We start from the raw sequence: 22,081 nt of genomic DNA, 5'->3' as shown, positions 1-22,081 counted from the left end.
TAGCAACCTTTTGCTGTGATTACTGCTTTGCACACACTCTGCATTTTCTTGATGAGCTTCAAGAGGTAGTCACCTGAAATGGTTTTCACTTCATAGGTGTGTCCTGTCAGGTTAATAAGTGGGATTTCTTGCCTTATAAATAGTCATGAAAATAAAGAAAACCCATTGAATTAGAAAGGTGTGTCCAAACTTTTGGTCTGTACTGTATACATATATATATATATATATATATATATATATATATATATATATATATATATATATATATATATATATACTAACAAATATTAGTACTAATATTTGTTAGTACTATATAGTGTACTAACAAATACAAGTAAGATATAGGAGCTTGTCGTAAGTCACCAATTCCTTAATATTAACTAAAGTAGTAGTTCCACTGGCAGATTTTGTCCATACATGATGTGGGAAAGATGGCTTACAAGTAAAATAATCTGCCAGGGGAGGTTTTTTTTAACAGCTATGTATGCAATTTGTGTCAAAAATACTAATGAAGGAATGATGCCAAATTTCTATTACCCTTATATTTAAATCTACAGAGGCAAAAGCAAGAAAGTGAGCTTCTACTGATTAACACAAATTAGTCACTCATCTCAGCTTTTTCCTCCCGTGGTGTTTGCATCGTCATCCACAGGATGTTGTGGATGTGGGTCTGTTTAATCTTTCATCAAGTCAAATGATCAGGAGTCACAGGAGTTTCTTCTTCCTGACTTTCCTTCGGTCATCGTCCTCGTTTTTGATTGGACGCTGTGACCAAGGGCCGTGTCAACCGCCAATCATGTGATTTTTCTTTCAGAGCTTTTTTTTTTTCTATTATTGTTAGGCACGCCCTTCTAAATGACGTCACGTCCAGCCACGGCTGTACGCACTGGGCTTCAGGAGGGGGGGTCGCTCATTGCGGTAAAAATAGTAAAGAAAACAGCACGGGAGAGTGAGTTTGCTGCTAAGCTAACACCACTGCGTTCATAGAAATATCGGAGCCGTTTTGTATCAAGGTAAGCGGTTCATTGTTTCCGTTAACTTCAATATTTATGTGTTTAGGAGCCTTTTGAATTTGAACCTCTGGGCTGGGTTATGGCCTGGATGTGCCGTGTTACGCATGTCTAATATTGACAGGCTAGCTTAATATTTGATACGGGGCTTAAATATGATTATTAGCTAGAAATACAAACAAAGCTAACATGGAGACATTATATAAGCGCGTTTTTAGCAATTTTCAGTCAAATTAGTGTTGCTAAGCAGCTAAACAGAACAATATCATATATCTTGGTTTCGTTTATCTTAAATGTTTTATTAGTAGATTAATTATAGTGAGTGAGCAAATGGTGAAATGTGCTCACCCACTTGTGTGAAAAAATATCTGTGGTGATGCCTCCTAATGAGCTCCAAAGGGGTGTCTTGAAATACAGCTTACCTTGTGCCTTCATGTCCCTGGAGACTGGGAAAAGAAAACATGGACTGCTAAGTTACAGTAGCTGCTCTATTTCATGGGAAGCTCTGGCTTTGTTGTAAAAGGAAATTGCCTCGGCTTTTACCTGGGTACCATGGACCTGGGTTTATCAGTTTCAGTGATGACAGTATCGGCTATATTTAACTGCCGCTGACTGGGCCTATTCCAGACGGCTTCATAGATCCCCCAGATGAACTTTCCTCCCTGTGTGTATGTGTCTTTTTGTGATCTTATCACCAAGATCCTGTTGTGAAAACATGGTTTGAGGTAACCTACACACACCTGCTGTTCGGAGTGGAAAGACATATAACAGGTGACACCCATGCAAATGAAGACGAGACCAGTCACGTAGATTAGATACGCAAACAAAAAGCAGTACTTTGTTTTAGTCAAGAGTACTGAATGAATTCAACCTTTTTTTCTTTTTTTTTTAGCCAAATTTACTTACTTATTTTATTTGACCTTTTTGTAACCAGGAAAGTCCCACTGAGATTAAAAACTCCTTAATCTTTCTTAAGAGAGTGCTGGCCAAGAGGCAGCAAAGGTTATAAATCAATTACAAATAGTTACACAATTAAAACGTCATACAAATAATTATTAAACATAGTCATAAATTAAAGAAGCCATCTCTAGTGCTCTCAGTCTGGACTTAAATGGGCTCAGTAAAATAAGTTCAGTTAATTTCTAGTCCCTTTGCAACATATATTCTTGACTTGAACCATTTTTATGTAAGACACAAAACAGTGGGCCAAGAGACAAACTTTAGTGTTGGCACAGATCCTCATTGGTTTCAGATATTAGGTCTTTCTTTTGAATGAAGCTCCACCTCAGTGTTTAGCCTGTAATCTAACACCAGAAGACGACCAGTATTTTTGTTTTTCCTTTTGTTTTCTGCATTTGACTTGTTGGCATAGCGAAAGCAGGAATTGTGTGTAATACTGTCATTCTGGTGTGAAAAATAAATAATCAGAGAATTTCTTTGGATACAGTTTGAGGTTTTTTCCAGCAACACTTTGGTGCTGAAATGTTGCAACTGGACTTGTGCTTGTTATTAGGATCAAGGAGCACTAGTATGGAGTAAGATAACTGTCAAAAAGATGTATGCGTCTGAATCTAACATTCATATTTATATTAGTATTTCAATGAAAGCAGACAATGTCGATCAAGATGAGACTTTTATTGATTTTATTAATTGCGTCTTGTAGTGTATAAATCTGTCCATCACTAATCGTTCTCGGTCTTTCGCGTTTGACTTTTAGTTTAGCTTTTTTATGAAGCTGACAAGAAATCAATTCATGCATCTATGAAAAACCTTATTTATCATATATGATGCTATAATATGTGTACTTATACATTCTTCTGTAAACAAGCGAATGAGAGACGTGAGCAGTAGAGACGTGAGCTGGGACACTGGTGGAAGACAGCGACTTCATTCCTCCCTGTAAAAAGTTACAATTATTTATTTAACCATCACTGTTAGACTTTCAACAATTTTTTTGATGTTGGAAGTTGTTACTCCTGAGAAACGACTAAAATGCAACTATTTTTTGCATCAATGTTGGGGAAAGAAGAGTAAGAAATGTCCAGTAACAAAACTGTATTTCATGCAACACATTGAGACGCTGCATAGCTTTTTCAGGCTGACAAAGAGAGCGAGATTTTCAGCACATAATAATAGAAAGGCTAAATGTATCGCAGAGCAGTTTCATATAAAAAGAGTGCCATTTGAGTTTTCAACTTAAATGACTGAAAGCCTTTGTCTGTGTGATTTGGGAATGATTGAGTTTAGGAAATCTCGGAGCCAGCGCTTTGTTTCTTGGGAATACAGACATGGGCTGCTGCTCTAGTAATGACGGGAGCGCTACGATGTGTTTATTTTTAATATAAAATGCTAACACCAGTTTTGAGTCATTTTGCAAAAACCTGGTACATTATTCTCACAGAAAGATTTGAAAAGCTCTTGGCTTATATGTATATATCTTGGCTGTATATGTATATATATATATATATATATATATATATATATATATATATATATATATATATATATATATATATATATATATATATATAATGAATGCTCATAGACAGAAAGGCTAGAGAGAATATTTTGTATGCTCTTCTTACATCTTTTTATATCAGCTTTATAGAGAAATATGAATTGACTATGATCAGAGATTGGTAGTCAACTCCAAATTTCTGGTTGTGTATCTCCAATCAATGTCAAAATGACAATTTATAAATGCTCTAAGCATTATTAGTGCAACAGTGATGATTTACATATTTTGGTATCAAAAAAAGATGTTTAATCGTTTTTAAAATATTTGTTTTTGTATCTTTTACCTCTTATAAACACCATACCTACTCCAAACATTGATTATAAAGCGCCACCCTGTTTTCCATTACATCACTTCATGTTTCACAGACGTACCGTGTTTAAGAGATAAGCATGTATTGTACCAATCATCTTGGGATATTTCCCAACAGCCACAATAAAACTAGTAGCTGATAATACGTAATAAGTAATTAGAAATTGTATTTTGAGCTAAATATTAGCAATGTTAATTTTTCCAAAGCAGAAAAATACACACACACACAAATAAGGGTTTTCTTTCACTATCTTTATTTATGTAACTCCTGACACAGACACTGGTTAAGATAACCAGGAGGTGTTTATAGTGTACATACAATGTGACGAAGAAATCCCAGGAGGAGAGGCAGAGATTCAGATTTCCATCTACCCCCATTTCTTCCATTGTTATTATTGTTGTACATTGTTGTACGGACATCATGGTGGCTTGTGATGGTCCTCGGATCTATTTCATCACAAGCCATTAGCGGTTAGCCATAAAAATCTACTTGCTTTCAACCTTTGTTCCACTCGAACAAAGGTTTTTCATTCATGTGGAACGAGAAACCTTCAGGTGTTTGTTGGACTCGCCAAGTAAAGCTTAAACATTAAAAACCTTTACCTGGAATCGTGTTTATGAGTTTTCTCCCTCATTTGCACAACGTTTCACACAGCCCTCGTAATGCGAAATGTGTGATCTAGTTGGACTTCTCACATTTGTGTGTGAACGAAGAGGGAAAATGAGGTGTGAAAGTGCAACCGGTGAAGGCCGTCTATTTTCACATTCTTTTTTTTTTTTTTTTTTAGTCCCTCCTGTTCTATATGGTTCATTTCAGCAGCCTCATTTTCTATGCTGAAGTCTTTGTGAAGCGTAAACTAATGGTACTTATCTCTGGTGGAGTTGTGATTGACCACTGAGCTGTGAGATGCCTTCTGCAGTCGTGAAAACAATCTGCAGGGATTTTCTCTGCTGCATGTGGCTGAGTTTTCATTCCGTGCAGGAGGAAACTGGTCAGAGAAAAGGTAGTCGGTGATCATAATGTGTACTTTTTTCTGTGCTGGGGAACGGTTTCATCATTTTTGTCCCTTCCTGAGAATGGTAAGATGTCTTATCTGGGCTCAGGAGAATTCATTACCTAATGTGTCTCTGGAGGTTTCCTAACAATCCTACAGGAAGAAAGGGCAACGGAGACAGCTGATACTCGTGTTTGCTTTACTCCCATTGTTTACAGCCCAATGTAGGTCTAGGTAGGAATCATGTCACTCAAGTCTTGCATAAGAATGCTTGAAGTTCTAACAGATTTTTTAAACAGTGTTTTAATATATCACAAGTGTAGTTGCAAAAGTTGTATTTTATTGGGATTTGATGCGACAGGTGTCTAGGAAAATAAAACTTTGGCGTATTTACTGGGAAGACTGAACTGATAATGAAGGTTTCTGAGCAAGTGCTTTTCTTATGGAACTGGTAACGGAAGTTTCAGAGGAGATCTCTGGACTGTATCAAAACCGAAACTCTTTTGAACTGAGTTTGATTTAGGGGTAGAAGTACCAATTAACCAGAGTGGGAGAAACAAAGAGAAACTCCCTACAAGAGAGAGATGGGCACCAGGCATCGTGTACATGGAAGGAGAATTTAAGTTTCACTTATTCTTCCCTCTTCTTCCTCTGTCTTCTCTATCTCTCTCTCCTGCCTGATCTGATTTTTCAAAATAATTATCTAAAGACAAATGCACATTTCTCTGATTGACTCAGTGTTTCACTAATTATCAAAAGAATTTTCCTAAACACAGACCAACACTAAGGTGTGTTTACTTGTGAAGTGGAAGAAAACCAATTCTGAGCAGGCAGAGACTGAAATGTTGGCCCATTCTTCTTTGCCAAATAGCTCAATCACAGTCTGATTGGCTGGATATTTACTGGGTGGGTACAACAAAATGTGAAGTCTTGCCACAGATTTGTAATTGGATTTGGGTCTTGACTTTGACTGGGCTCTTTTAACCTAGCACCAGACTGCTCTTTGTTGTGCGTTTCGGGTCATTGTGCTGCTGGAATGTGAACCGCAGTCTTATGCAGATTCTGCACCAATCCGCATGCCACTGGGGGGCCAGGCCCGCCCATTCGCGTATCCTGGTCCTGCCGAGTCAGACTACACCGAGGAGTGGTTATGTCTGAGCCGTCTTTAAATGCAACGTGAGCATTCACATGCTAACATCTGTTTTACACCTGTGGCCCAGCGAGGGGAGGTGATGCAAAGAAGGATTTTACATAAAATCAAGAAAATTGTAGACAACCTTTAGCATCCTCTTCAAGAGACAGAATCTTTAGTGAGAGGCTTCTTCAAATTGGCTGTAATACAGACTGCTACAGGAGATCTTTCCTCCCCATCTCAACATCTACAATCACTCAGAAGAGTTTTGAATTAACGTGTTGCAACATTGAATTTGTCCTTCAGATCAATAATCTTTTTGAATTGAATTAAGTTATGCTGTTGAATTCAAATAATGTTAGCTAAATGATTACCAGTTAATCCATGCCGTTATGTCATGCTAATCTTCGTAACAAGCTTATTAATTTTCTTATCTACGTTACATCCCTTGCTGGTAATTTACTGCCAGGAATAAACACAATCCTGTTTCCTTCCTGTGTAGAACTATGTGGAAAAAGAAGTTACTTTTTTTTGTTACAATAGAGCAAAGTAAGGGAGGCGACATCAGATCAGAGGCCAGCAGCAGGGACAATGACTCAGGGTGTTCTCGGGTGAGGAGGAATTAAAACCTGCCGAGAAAAAGAAAACGTCTGTTGGAGGAAAAACCAGCGAGGTAACAAGGATAGGGTTTTTACAGACATTTCAGGATTGCTCTCATTCACACCCCAACATATGTTTTGCACCTCGCATAGGCATCATACTGCTTCTGTTCAGGCTTTGTCATTAGTTTAAATGGGTGAGCTGGCCCTTTAAGAATACTAAGAAATAACTGTTCAGCCAGTGTGTTGCAGAGGTGGCATAGTATGCTGCAAGAGACTGAGACAGCAAGATGTTGTGTTCTGTATCTGTGGTCAGATTAGGAAGTCTTCCTTCAATTACTAACTAAATTCATAACTGGATAACAGATTGAATTTAAAGTGGAATTATTTACAGTATTTTGCAATGGACATTTATTTTATAATGATGTAGTAGGATATGTACAGGTTTCATATTGAGGGAGAGATATTGCATTCCTGTTTGTATGCCGAGTTTGTTTATTTCAGTTACAAACCTGCCATATTTAAAAACAAGTCCAATCCATTCTGGCGTTTCTGACTTTTTGCATGGGGTGTTTAACCGACCGGATCGTGCGAAAGGTTTCCTGAAGCCAGTACTGTACAGTTTCCTTTGCAGTTTATTTCTCACAACATCGTCTGATTTAGCATTTAAAGAAATGGACGTCAGAGGTCAGAAACATGAGATTAGTAGATTTCTGCTATCAGTGAGCTAATGTTTATTCTAATATGAGCGTAATTACTCAGCATTTTCTGGTGACACATGTACATGTCACTGTTTACGTAATTGTTCTTGTATTATTAAACAATGTTATTTTACTTGAAAGGTTGCATAAATGTTTATTTGTGTATTTTATTAAATAAAAAGCCTGTTTACTATGTGACCCCACAGTAAGCCACAGCAACCCCAGCTAAATCCCTCTGGAACCGGACCTAGTCTTTAGTTTTCTGCAGTTTCCAACTCTAACTAACTTCCACATTGTGGACAGAGAAAAGCCTCAAGTCAGCCTGTTGCCGCCACTACTGTGTTTCTTAATGGGGATGGTGTGTTACCTGTTTTCTGAGTACCGTAAACGTTGAACTGGACTTCTAGTGGTTTCCTTCTTTCGACAAATTTGTAGGATAATGGGGCAGCAGTAACAGCATCACTTTTCAAACATTTACTTACAAAACATGATGAGAGTCTTGTATCATTTTCCTTCCACTTTATAGGTCGAGCATGTGTCAACCTATCACATAGAATCCCAAAGAGACACCAAATTTTGTGGTTGTAATGTGTACTAAATGTGGTCTAAAAAGTTTGTTTGTCTTATTTTTAAAAAGTGACTCTTCAGCCCAGAGATGAATTTCGAGCAGCCGCCTCCGTACCCAGGCAGTGGACCTTCTGCTCCAGGCTACCCAGGGCAGGGCCCACCTCCTCAGGGCTACCCACCCCAGGGTTATCCTCCACAGGGATACCCAGTAAACATGGACCAGCCCAACCCAACCTACCCTAACTACCCCGCTGGTCCTGGAGGTCCCTATCCTGGCCCAGGACAGCCCCCATTCCAGGGATATCCAGGCCAGCCACAGTATGCCTGGCAGGGTGGACCCCCTCCTGCACCCATGTATGGGGAAGCCCCAAAAAACACAGGTGAGTGGTGTGCAACAACTGCTATAGTGTATATGGGATGTTTTGTACTGTAATAGTCTACAGAAGGTATTTGATACCATTGATGATATAGGAAGCACGATGCTGAGTGGACTAGCATGTTAAAGGCTCTGTGATTGCTTAGATGACTGTTTTAGAGAAAGTAAAGTGGACACAAACAAAATGTATAAATCATATTAATAATGTAGGCTATTAAATATTACCAGCCTTTAATTTTTCCTGCATGATTTTACTTAAATTGCATTCCTGCAGTACGTTTCAGCCAGGAACATTAGCGTTTTGTCTCTAGTGTGATTAAAGGGCATGTTGGCCCTTTTTCCACATTTGTTGCACCTTCTTGGGCAAATGGGACATTTTCATTAGGCTGCCGCTGTTTCCCTTTAGTTATCCACCGAACAGGCTGCGCAGCACCACATTAATGAGCGCTGGTGCTGCGGAGCCCTCCGAGTCACAACAGCGTTATTAGTTCGAATGGAGCGTTGCACATGCCATGTCTCATTTTACATATGCTCACCAATATGGCCCTGCGACTGCACCTGTTGCTACTGCAGAGACGTATTAATGGCAGAACGACAGCATCGCCCTCTAGCTCACCTTTTCTAGTTTTCATGTACGCAGAGAGACAGAAGGCCTAACCTGGAGCCTTTTAAAGAGGGTTCTTATGTCAAATGTGACACATGATGACATACAGCTGGACAAGACACATTTTTTCCATTTTCTTCTAACAGCCAAAGTGTTAGATGTATTTAAGCCTCGTCAGTGATTTTTATTTTTCAGATCATAAATTTTGACAAAGAAAACAATCCTTGATTGAAACGTTGCGATTGTGATCAAGAACATGAACAATTAGAACTAGGATGTTTCAACTCGTCTGCAGAACACAGAAAAGATAACTTGTTTGTATTACCCGTCATACAGTGTGGGGTGGGACTTAATTGAAGGTGCTAAATTATATTTTAAAAAGCTACTCGTACCATTTTTCAGGAAATGGCTCAAACCGTTTCCTGGAGCATTTCATCAATCTTCTGGAGCAAATGCAGTTAATTTGTTGTACTTTACTTTCTTTCTTAAGTTACATCCTTAGTTATTCGAGTCACCCATTACAGCTTTTTGTAGTATGTTGTGTTTCTAAACTCGTAACTTTGAAACAAGGGGCTATCAATAATCGGCCTGCTGATGTGGAACCGATCTCATCTACTTCCACAAAGGTCTGAAAATAATTGATAAATTAATAAGTTGACAATTATCACCCCACTGTTGCCAACGTAGCGACTCTATCACAGTGTCTTAAAAGAATTGGTCAAAATTGAAATTGGTGGGTCAAAAGTAAAATTAGAAAACTAGGGTGCACCCCTATCTGAAACAAGTATGTATTAAATGATAAAGCCAATAAAATAGATTAACTTCTGTATCTAAGCATAAAAATCAGGTCAACAATTCAGATTTAATGTTTTTTTTTCCAATTATATCTCTACTCTCTGCTAAAGAGCTTAAAAGCTCCTTAAGAATCAGTTTATTGGTGGATTTTCTCTAATCCACACATGATCAAACGGGCCCAAATATATACCATATTTTCCAGACTTCAAGTTGCATAAGTCAAAAAATTTGTCATGAAAAGTTAAAAGACAAATAAGTCACACCTGTCGTATGACCAGCCAATCTGGAAATTTAAAACGTGCGGCTTATAGTCTGGAAAATACGGTACACAAATCCCCACTAGTGTCATTCAGGTCAAACTCACCTTGATTGTGTGATTTTTGTAGCCATCAGCAGACTTCTGACATCATTCTGACTGGACATGGATCGCTTTTCATGGCAGACAGTTTTAGGTTTTTCTCAGCCGGTGTGTTTAATTGCTTACACCTGGCTTTTAGACATAGTCCGCTGAATTTTAATAGGTTTGATGTCAGAGCTTTGGGAACGCCATTTCAGGAGCTTATTATTAACCTTCAGCTTAATGTTGAACTCTATTTATTCCTACAGTCTCACTTCATTAAATTTAATCTGTCGCAGAAGGGTAAAGCATTGTTAAACAATGGAACAAATTGTTTCATTTAGCTGTTTGGAGCTCCAATACTTTTTTTTATTTTTTTTTTATAAATGCAAAACAGAAAAAGAAAAATCTCAAAGGTACATTTAATTATACAGTTTATGGATCGTCTATGAATAACTGTTTCAGCTCCACCAAAACGTTTAAACTGCTCACAGAGTTCAGGTAGTCGGGGATCCTCCGTGTGTAGTCATGCTTGAGTTTAGAATCAAGGTAAGTTAATTCATCGGTAGTTCCCCAGTGTTAGAACAATATGTGAAACATAAAGTTCAACGTAAAATATCCCATAGAGAACAGAGAGCATAATTAACAGTGAGACGTTTTATAAAAGGAAGTGGGGGTGTAACTGCGTATGCAGTTAAGTCAAGATAAGCATTCTCTGGTTGATCAGGCTTCTCGCTGTGAGACATTTAGTTCAAGACAGGAGTTGTTAAATATTGGCCTGGCACTAATCAGATCGTTGCGTCGTTATCAGAGCCGCTTTCTGTTTACGGTCTGACCTGAGGTGGATCAGGCTGTTAAAGGCTGGATGACTGTTTGGCTCTACATAAATGATTAATCGCACAAACAAGGACGGGGAGATGCATTTATTCAGCACCTGTGTTGGATTTTATTTAGTTCCCTGTTGGGAACATCTGTTAACTTCATACATGTCTAATAGTCTCCTCTAATGTTTCTGATTAAAAACTGTTGACTAGATGAGACGGAAAGCCTCTGCTGTACATGTGGAGTAAAGTAAAGTTTTACTGTTTTATGCTGAAAACTCATTATATACGGCCAGAGGTACAAAGAGTACTCTGCTCCTGCTGGATTGTGAATCTCAGCTGCTATGGTATTGCCATGGAGATGTGCCTCCTTTGAGGAATGTAATTAGAGGAAATCATATCGGCCCTGGTTACCCTTGAACTCGCTGCCCGAGTCCTGACAGAGTAATTCTTGGAAATATCTCTGGTTTTCTGCTATTTTTTGGGAGGAATGGGGAAATAAAAATAAATCACCAATTGCATTCTCGATTTCCTTTGCCCTTCCTTATCGTCTCTTACCTTCCGCGTATCTTTCCCTCCCAGTGTATGTGGTGGAGGACAGGAGAAGGGACAACTCAGCGGACACCTGCCTGACTGCCTGCTGGACGGCGCTGTGCTGCTGCTGCCTCTGGGACATGCTGACATAACGTCCTCCTTCATTTACTCGGCCTTATTAGTCTCCTGTAAGCCGAAAACCTCATCAACCTTTCCTCCTTTCTTCTTCTTCTGCCTTAAAACCTGGCTCCGTCTCACCTCTTCCCCCTCACCTCATCGTCTCTAATATTTCTCAATAAACAACAGCTCCAGTCTCATAGGGAAGTCTTTCCGCTCAATGTGAAGTCCTGGGCTCTCGTCGACTTGTCCAGAACTTGCCTTGTAGCGGTCTGTAACGGAGCTTCTTAACACCAACATGTATCTGAGGCTCTTGTTTTTTTAAAATTGCGCACCTACACACAACCTTCACACACACACATTGAGAAAGATGCACATTGTACGTGCTTGTTCCTTCAGTATACACGGATCTCAGGCGTATCTAGTGTGATGCTCTTTGGCACTTTACAATGATTACCTCTGCAAGAAAGAAATCCTGCCTGCCTGCCTGTTGAACCCTGACCCCTTCCCCTTCGTCACTACTCCTCAGCTACATTAGCAAACAAAGGACTACTCTCCCATCATGGGGCTCTGCTCCCAAATTTCACCCAGACCCTGGCTGCTAATGAGCTACGGGAGGATTGATGTTTAGAAGCTTGAAATGTATCAGTTTTATTTTAACTTTCTTTTTTTTTTGGGCTTTTGTGAAAGTAAGTGAAATGCATTTTTAAACACAAAGGTAATTTTTCGTTGGATGCCTGTTAACTTTTTAATGGCTGCAATGTAATGTTGTGCTTTTATTATTATGAAAAAATATTCTAATATTATTTGTCATTTGGACCTTGGAAATATATCTGGAAATATCGTTAAAAAAAACAAAACAACTGTACTTGCTCAACAGAAGAAACTCTATTAGTCTGTGGATGCCTTTTTGTTTTTTTTGCTTTGGATGAGATTCTTTCATTAAAATAATTTATTGCTATAATTAAAGACTTTGTCGTTTCCAATTATTGGGTGGATTGCAGCAATATGTATGGATGTAAGTGGAGTGTGCAAGAAGCAAGCTGGGCAGAGACTATAGATCAATACCAGCTGTAGAAACCTGGAAATGTTGAGCTTATGTTCGGCGTGCACTTCCTGGTCACACTTAATACATCTGGTAAAAAAAAATTCAAAAGCATTAAGAATAAATTATTTTACTGTAGATGCATAGGTATCTAGAAAAATCAAATCTTTAATTTGAGGGTTCAGGTTTGGACTGATAAATTGCAATAGAAGGAGGTTTAGTCAGGTGAACCATTCCTGTGTAGAGTTGGCCAGTCATGATAACTCATTTTCTTTAGGGTTACCTCAAAGGCCTTTTGCAGCACTTTGATTTTGTTTGGCCCCTGACCACAATTCCTTAATGCAGGAAATCTGGCCTGCAGCTACAACCGTTTGATTCAGCTGCACCTTTTTTTGATTTTTAGGATGAAATTTGCACAAAATTTTTTTTTCTTTAAAATATATCTTTTTAAAACGTTACGTACAACACTAAGTATCTTATCTTCCGAAAGTCCCTGTCGCTTATTCAGAACCAGTTTTGCTGTAAATAAAAGGTGTGTGTGTTTTTGTCACGTCTCTGGGTAACTGAAGCTTGACACAATAGATTAACAGAGTGTAAAACTCATCATCATGCTGTGGAAATTCTTCAGCAAGGACAGGAAAGCTGGTCAAAGTTAATGGGAAGATGGATGGAGCTAAATTAAGGGACCATCCTGACAAAAAAAAATACAGACTGCAAGAGTGTGTGCCGACTTTAAACATCCTCAGAATTATATTGGAAAAGTTTAGAACAAAGCAGACTGGATAGTCCCTAGATATATTGAGTAACTTTTTTTGGGAAAAGATTTACTTTTATGTGTGCGCATCAACGTTTTATCTAAAAATGCCAGATACAGACACACGTTTACGGTTTATGTTTAAGTGAGACTTCTTGTCTGTACACCAGCTTCATTGTATTAATGTTATTTTCTTTCTGCTGAACCTGTTGGAGAACAAGTCAGGATACAGTAAACTACGGTGGCCGACAGGTGCAAATGCGCAGCAAAAGAGAAACATGCAAACAAAAAAAAAAACACGCGCACAAATTAAATGCGGCAAGCAAAAAGAGAGACGCAAACACCCCCGAATGAAATGCAGCAAACAAAAAGAGAGACGCAAACACCCCCGAATGAAATGCAGCAAACAAAAAGTGTTGAAAACGGAAGTGCTCCAGACCACTAGGGGGAGTCAAAGAAAATAGTATTCATTTCTATGGGACCAGATGCAAGATTCTTCTTCTTCTTCTTCTTCTTGGTATTTATTGGCGGTTGGCAACAAACTTACAGTAGCATTACCGCCACTTACCAGTATGGAGTGTGGTTCGAGATGGTCTATAAACTTTCACTTTCTACCTTTTCCCTCCATTAACTCCTGATTAAACATACCCCCACACATACACACCTGCTTATATTATCCAACTTGCTTATAGCTTTATATACCCCTCTTTGATATTCTTTACACACTCACACCCAACTTGCTCTACTCATATCCTATGAAATAGCTTTGTTTTTTTAAGATACCGAATAATTATTTGAATATGTCTACTCCCGAAATCTCTCCTCAAAAATTCTATTAAATTAAACCTTTCTTTAATACCTACACACTCTCTCAGCATGCATCTTCTCTCTTCTTCATACTTACAACACTCTAAAATAACATGCTCTATTGTTTCAGACTTCTCACAATAATCACACTTTCCAGATGCAAGATTCAGAGAGATACCTTTACTTTCTTTCAAATTTCTTTCTCTGAATCTTGCATCTGGTCCCATAGAAATGAGTACTATTTTCTTTGACTCCCCCTAGTGGTCTGGAGCACTTCCGTTTTCAACACTTTTTGTTTGCTGCATTTCATTCGGGGGTGTTTGCGTCTCTCTTTTTGTTTGCTGCATTTCATTCGGGGGTGTTTGCGTCTCTCTTTTTGTTTGCTGCATTTCATTCGGGGGTGTTTGCGTCTCTCTTTTTGTTTGCTGCATTTCATTCGGGGGTGTTTGCGTCTCTCTTTTTGTTTGCTGCATTTCATTCGGGGGTGTTTGCGTCTCTCTTTTTGCTTGCCGCATTTAATTTGTGCGCGTGTTTTTTTGTTTTGTTTGCATGTTTCTCTTTTGCTGCGCATTTGCACCTGTCGGCCACCGTAGTAAACAGTATATGTTGTGACTAGAAGCGTTTCTCCTGGCTTTAGCATATATACGCTACCCACTAGAAGCATTTATTTAATACGTTTTGTTTTGGAAAAGTGTTTCTTCCTAAATTTACTTTATAATTTTATCAATTTGTATTTTTTTTAGTCTCCAAGATATCAGACTTTGCACCTAATCCATAATTTTAAAATTTTACATTAGAGGTTATGATCAGTTACTCATTACTTTAGTACTTTTAAAACTCATACCCAAGTCATTTCTTGGACTTTTTAGCAACTTGTAACTTTCACTTGAGTAAAAATATGTTTGAGTAGAGCTGCTCTTATAAATAAATCTTTTGTACTCTACCCACCTCTGTTGGTAGCAGTGTGGCATTGCAGCAAGAAGGTCCTGTGTTCAAATCCCAACTTGAATGGCCCAGTCAAAGACCACACATAAGCACACCTGTAAATCTGTAGCAAGACTCAAAGCTGATTTTCACCAACACTCTCCCTCCAATCTGACTGACTTTGAGCTACTGTCCATGAATGTAGAAATGGATTAAAATTTAAATTGCAACACACATTGTTGCAGACATATCCCGAAAAACAAGTAGCCGCAGCAAAAGGATGCTATATAATTGACATACTGTATGTACCCCAGATTGTTCACGTTTATTTGTAAAGACTGCTGAAACCAGTACATTGTTTTCTTTCCACTTATGCACCAAATGTGTGTTGTTCCATCCACATAGTTCCTGAGAACAGAAGTTGGGGGCCACTGTTTGCTAGAACACGTTCTCCTTGTTTTAAAGGGGCAGTGTTATGTTCTTTGAGCTTTACACCATATTATAATGTTATTCCGTCATCAAAAACATACCTGGAGTGTTGCTTTGAATCTCTCATGAATGTTTCAGAGCCATTCAGCTCACCCTCGGAGGTGCAGCTTCCGAGCTTCCGCCTCTGTGAGGCCAGCAGCCATTAGCTGCTTACAGGAATTAGCCAGCAGCTAATGGCTAACACCTTAGCCATTAGTTAAGCTCACTACTTGCATTATAGGAGCTACGGTACTTCTCAGGGAAACGCTGGTAAAAAACGTTGTGACGACTTCCTGGAGGCGGAGTTTCAGAAAGAGCAGGACCTGCTTAAAGAGACAGAGGCCCAATTTCATTATAAAATCAAATTTCTTTTAAACCAGACATATAAGCCCCGCCCACTCCCTGAAGGCGCTGTCCAATCAGAATCTAGAACGCCCCGCCACTCATAGAACCCCGTCTGCTTCTCATTCCTGGATCCTTTAACTTTGTTTATTCCTTTACTGATGAACAACAAATCCTGTAAGTTTGAAAACATTTGCTCATTATTTGCCAAAGTTACTTGGGGGGGAACCAAACATTTCAGCTTCCAGAAATAATCTGTCCCCCGTCCATAACATGGGAACAGAGAACCAACACACACATTATTAACTCTGTAACATTTGAATGTTGATTGTTTTTCCCTAAAACTGATCATTGAGAGAAGCAGGACTGGATCATCACACACTCACACAGATGCAGTGGTGGAGAAAGTACTCAAAAAATGTACTTAAGTAAAAGTACAAATACACAGGCAAAAATGTACTCAAGTAAAAGTCAAAGTACCACATTAACATTTTACTTAAGTAAAAGTAAAAAAGTACTGGCTTTTAAAAATACTTAAGTATTAAAAGTAAAAGTACTTGCTGAATACATAACCTAATCGCTAATATCATTAAGTGTGCCGATAGTATTTAATTTGAATACATCATAAATGTGCCATTTTAATAAACAATGTCACAGATTAAACATGTTCTTATTGTGTTTATTCTCTGTAAGAGTTTAGACTTAGATATGTGATTCTATGCATCATAATTTCAGGGATGGAAACATTTTATTTCCTGTCTTAACGTAGCATGAACTTCATTAGTGACATTTATTTAGAAAGAAATCCAACTGAAAGGGGATGGAACGAAGGTGTGGGGGGGAAGACATGCAATCGAGGAGCCACGTAGCAGAGTTGTAGTCAAGACCACTGAACACGAGACCAAGACCAGCGCCCTGCGCTACATGACACAATAAAATGAAGTGCACCTATCAAAATTGGTTCTCAGATTGATCTGAAAGATCCACATTTCCATAAAAACACCTAGATATAAATACTTAGAGCTGAAATATATTTAACCAGTATCAATTACAACTCATTTCATTCTGTTTTGCTTTCATCGCTGTGCTACAATCCGCAGAGGTCGCCTGCCATCCCTATAAAAATAACGCCCTGGGCGGTTGCCCATATTGCCCATGTCAGAAACCACAACTGTCTGCATCATTAAACCATGAAACATAGCAATTAACTGTAATTGCTATGTTACAATTACAGTTGTAATTGTAACATTACAACAACACTATGAACACTGTCCAACGGCGCAACAAGCAGAAGGACCACCATGACTGTTCTCATCCTCCCTCCCACTGCATGTTTGCCACCATGACAGGAGACAAAATCAATCAATGAGCATGCTCTGTGTTCATACGTTCAACTTTTACTTATTCGGCAATTAAATAAATGTGTGTGTGTGTATATATATATATATATATATATATATATATATATATATATATATATATATATATATATATATATAGCTATATATAGCTATTGCAGTGTATACAAGAACAAAGAACGGCTCTCAGTGAGGCTTCAGTCCCATCAACCTTAGTAAAGATCCGTCCAGAAGAATCGGATCGTTCCTGAATCCACACAATAATTCAGCGCATGAGTGACAACTTTTTTTCATCGCAGATGCAACATGTGTCTCAGTACAGCTAGCTTTGCTAGCATCACGTCCACAGATCTTACCTTTCTTTAAGCTTTCCTTCCAAGTGACGCTAAAAGTTGGACAAAGTCCCACCGTCTGTGAAAGCGAAGCGCTGCTGGTTTTACATGTCGTCATATCTTATGATTTATGCAGCTATTATCGATTAGTTAGACATCTTCTCCCGCTCAGAGGAAACCACTGCGCATGTCTGGAGCTCCGCGTGCTAGTAAAGGGGGAGGCGATGGGTGACAACAGACACTAAGTCACGTTATTGCTTGGATTTTACGGCGCCACCTTAAAGTCCCTGAACTTCATATTTTAATGGACAAAAAGAGAGCAGTGCGACTTGGATGTAACAAGTAACGCGACACTTTTGTAGAAATGTAGTGAAGTAGAAAGTACAGATACTTACTGTAAAATGTAGTGGAGTAAAAGTAGAAAGTACCCATTATTAAATCTACTTAAGTAAAGTACAGATACATGAAAATTGTACTTAAGTACAGTAACGAAGTACTTGTACTTCGTTACTTCCCACCACTGCACAGATGTTTGTATTTACACTGCTGAACGAACAAGTTAGCATTAGCTAGCATGTTGTCAGTCAGTGTTTATCACAGCGTAACAAAGTAAGTTATTCTAACTCGCGTCATCTCGCTACTGTCTTAATGAGCCGTAAGCATTAAATGCAGGCGAGTCTATAAATGAGAGAGAAAATGCTCCAAACGTCGGATATAAGCTATTAACTAGCGATATTAAAGCCATTTTGTTGACGGTAACATCATCAACTCTCAATGAGATAAACCGAGTTCCGTTTTCATGAAAAAACTAAATACCGCACAATTCAAATTTAGCGCGCAAAGCACAAATAAAACCATTTCTCCCTATTCTGGTCACAACCAGAGGAAATGCCGTGATGAAGCTTCCTTCATCACGGCATTTGACAATCTAAGCCTTCAGAAACAGAAATAATGAAATAAAAAGCAGCGGGTTGAGGCAGCGCGAGCTTCACACACGATGTGCTAAAAATAAAACCCAACGGCTGCAGACGCCGCAAAGCTGCGGGAGTTGCGCCGGGCGAAGAGAGGCGATCTGCGGTGGCTGCCGCTTGTAAATTATTTAATTATCCGAACTGTAAATAATTTAAATAGTTAAATAGATGGTTTGGCATGCGCAGTAAAGTGGCTGCTGACGCAACGTGACTTCTGACGTGACGACATAAGGCTACTGTGCGGGCGGGTTTGATGCCTGTGACGTGTGGACGGACGTCATAAGTCAGGGTCTTTATTTGCTCGTTCTTTTTCCCTAAACCTCACTTCGCACTCATTCCTCGCATCAATCTTATCTTCAAACCTGAGATATAGTCATGCTAAGTGGACAGACTTCACCATCCATAGAGACCCAGACTGTCACCATGGAAGCCCTGATGGCTACAGTCGACCCGTTTTTAAAAAGCATCACCCCGAAGGAGTGGTTGAAACTCGCAAACGGGAACCCAGAACCCAGCACCACCTGTGCTCTGCAGAAGACTTTGGAAGACATCTTGGAGCTGTTTTCATGCATGGTTCTGCATAGTGTCCATAAGGAAAAGTGCACTATGAAAGATTTGAAGGTGGCCGTGGGGAACAAAGTTCCCGAAGCCTTTGCCAAAGTCCTGGAGATCAACGAAGATATCAGTACTGAGAACACACGAAATTTAAACAGGCTCATTGTACAGTATCTGCTGACTAAAGTTAATCACAGCGTGGACTCAAGTACAAGAGATCGTGTTGAGGAAGCACCTTGTATGGCAATGATCGGACAAATGGTTGATGAAACCAGTTTGATTTTGAAGGACCTTTCGGATAAATTGCGCACATCTGGTCAGGATTTTACAAAACCAGCCGATGGGGAATCTTGTGAGCCGAAATCCAAGATTAATGGCCTGATGGGGAAGATAAAGAGATTTTTTAGAAATGTCACCGGTAAATATTCATCAAAGGTGGCTCCACTCATCGTCCAAGAACAACCAGAAACGTCTTTCCCAGAGTCTCAGTCAACCAAAGATTTACAGGTACTAGAATGGAAACCAAAGTTGGATGAAATATCACCCGTGGTAGCCTTCTGTCAGCCAGAGATCTTGTTGACTGAAAATCTACTGGAGAGTGAATTAGAACCGGAGTCCAGCTCTGACGATAGCTCTGATGGTTCCTCATCTGCCTTCACACCTGGGAAGGAAGATCTGTGGGACAGTCGGATATCAGTTTCCTCAGTGCTGGACTATGAAGGCAATGAGGGGATAACAGAGTCTCAGGTTTGTTCTGGAGAGGAGCAGGTTTCCCATCCAGTTCCAAATTTAAAACCTTCATCCGAAATCTGTGACGGCATGATTTCTGCTGAGCTGCAACAGGAGAAACCAGAATTGGAGTCAATCAGCGAGCCAAAGGATGTCGAGTCTGAAGAGATTAAGATGAGAAAAAAGGCCATGAGAAGTCTGGTCAGAGATGTGATCCAGAGACTTATTTACAAGTCAGGACAGAGATACTGCCCTGAAGAAGTGTATAATGACATCTGTGATCGACTCTCTGAAAAACTCTGGTCCGAAACCAGACCAAGAGTCTTCAATATGAGCCCGGACAAGATTAGACGCCAGGGCGAGGCTATCTTCAAGAACCTTCTGAAGGAGTGCAAAAAGGCAGAAAACATCCTCCTTCTCCTGGAGGCAGGGGCGCCAATTATGGAGAGAAATATCTTGACAACGATGGAAAACCAAGTTCAGCCTCGGTGGAAGACATTTAGTTCAATTAAAATGGCGTTCAAGGAAGCGGTAGAGAACCTACGGGAAAACCAACATAGGCTTTACTTGTGGCTGTAAAGGAATTACAGCCACAAGTAAAGCCAGAGGGGGAGTAAAGTATCGTAAGAGTGGGGAGGAGGTCTGACTGTACAAATTCAAAACTTATTAGTAATTTCCACTATCAGTAATGTTTGGCCCAACAAACATTACTTGTTCATTTTTAGTTTTTAGGTCATTTTATACTTGTTAAGTAGTTAGGTCATTTTATACTTGTTAAGTAGTTAGGTCATTTTATACTTGTTCAGTAGTTAGGTCATTTTATACTTGTTCAGTAGTTAGGTCATTTTATACTTGTTCAGTAGTTAGGTCATTTTATACTTGTTAAGTAGTTAGGTCATTTTATACTTGTTCAGTAGTTAGGTCATTTTATACTTGTTCAGTAGTTAGGTCATTTTAAACTTGTTCAGTAGTTAGGTCATTTTATACTTGTTCAGTAGTTAGGTCATTTTATACTTGTTCAGTAGTTAGGTCATTTTAAACTTGTTCAGTAGTTAGGTCATTTTAAACTTGTTCAGTAGTTAGGTCATTTTAAACTTGTTCAGTAGTTAGGTCATTTTATACTTGTTTAGTTTTTAGGTCATTTTAAACTTGTTTAGTTTTTAGGTCATTTAAAACTTGTTTAGTAGTTCTTTATCATTTTTAGCCAAAGTTATTAAGAGCTGTGGTAGAGGGTCTTAAGGCAATGTATGGCACATCAAACATTTTATAATAACAACCTGTTTGAGAGTGAATGCTCAGGTAGCTAACCTGTAATTAGCCGCTCATCAGATACAGTGTGTTCCAACATTATGATGGTGTTTTTTGTGATGGATATATTTTGAACAGCCAAATTCTTTTCCTGTTGACAAGTATCATTATTTGAGGCAGGTGACTGGCAGTGCACAGCAATAGCTGTGTTACTCTGTGTATGTCACTTTATGTACACACAGTAAGTACATACACACAGTATGTAAAGTGATTTACATACTCTGCGTATGTAAATAACAGAGTATGTGGTTTCCATACGCAGGTTTTCTTTTCTGGCTCAGTCTTAATTCAGTCATGGATGAAGAGAGGGAATCACAGAACAGAACACACACACCCACACACGCTCACCCGCCCACACACCCCTATGGTGCCATTGCAGGCCAGTTAACCTAACATGTATATATTTAGGTTGTTGGAGGAAACCAGAGTTGCTGGTTAGTTGGAACCTTCTTGCTACAAGAACTCGTTTCCATGGTGAACAACTGTTCACCATGGAAACGAGTTAAAAGGGTTTGTGTTACTGGCTAACCCTTTGGTCATGCACTTGTCATTCTCAGTGAGTCACTGCCAGGTTTCCTGTTATTCAGTGCTGCTGCTGAGGCCCATGTGCAAAACATATGGTGGGCAAGCTTCCGTTTTTTGACACAGTTGAATTAAATTAATTGTTTACATTTATATTATAGATTGAAAGCCTAATTTTTGTTTAAATTTGGCTTCGAAAATGCACTTTGACCTTTAAGTGTCACTGAAGGAAGTGAGAACATCGTCCTTTAAGTGATATTTGATATTTAGCATTTTATAACTGAAGGTAACACAGTTACTTGATTGTGGTATAAAATGCCATAATATGCAGGGAAAACACATAATACTGTCTCCTTTTAAGAAAAACCGACTCAAAAATCTATAGTTTCTTTGACTATGATGCATAATTAACAAAGACAGAAAACCCCGGCTTGCGAGCGCATCACCGGCGTTTCAAAGATTGCTTTTGAAAAGCAACTAATGAGAGTGGACTGCTGGTGCCTGAATGACGATGGTGCTCCGTCCTCGGACACAAGAGATGAGATGAAAGC

At 39.1% G+C, this 22,081-nt stretch overlaps 1 protein-coding gene across 2 annotated transcripts; it reads left to right on the top strand.

Moving 5' to 3' along the window:
* The first annotated feature begins 765 nt into the window (after window positions 1-765).
* LOC116714665 (cysteine-rich and transmembrane domain-containing protein 1) lies at window positions 766-12,384 on the top strand. Of its 2 annotated transcripts, none has more exons than XM_032555352.1 (3): window positions 766-1,013; window positions 7,902-8,211; window positions 11,347-12,384. In XM_032555352.1, the coding sequence occupies exons 2-3, from the start codon at window positions 7,920-7,922 to the stop codon at window positions 11,448-11,450; spliced, it is 396 nt and encodes a 131-aa protein (XP_032411243.1). In that variant the 5' UTR covers window positions 766-1,013; window positions 7,902-7,919; the 3' UTR covers window positions 11,451-12,384. The 2 variants fall into 2 exon arrangements, with proteins under 2 accessions (XP_032411243.1, XP_032411246.1); XM_032555355.1 differs by lacking the exon at window positions 766-1,013 and adding an exon at window positions 5,576-6,637.
* Window positions 12,385-22,081: the final 9,697 nt, after the last annotated feature.

Source organism: Xiphophorus hellerii, chromosome 23 (assembly GCF_003331165.1).
Source record: "Xiphophorus hellerii strain 12219 chromosome 23, Xiphophorus_hellerii-4.1, whole genome shotgun sequence".
Classification (NCBI taxonomy): Eukaryota; Metazoa; Chordata; class Actinopteri; order Cyprinodontiformes; family Poeciliidae; genus Xiphophorus; species Xiphophorus hellerii.
This window is presented reverse-complemented; position numbering and strand designations above follow the sequence as displayed.

Bases quoted from the DNA above. Each gene is read 5' to 3' on its own strand.
- LOC116714665 (XM_032555352.1), top strand. From the start codon at position 7,920: ATGAATTTCGAGCAGCCGCCTCCGTACCCAGGCAGTGGACCTTCTGCT. The intron at 8,212-11,346 runs GTGAGTGGTGTG...TTTCCCTCCCAG, and splicing joins GGAAGCCCCAAAAAACACAG to TGTATGTGGTGGAGGACAGG.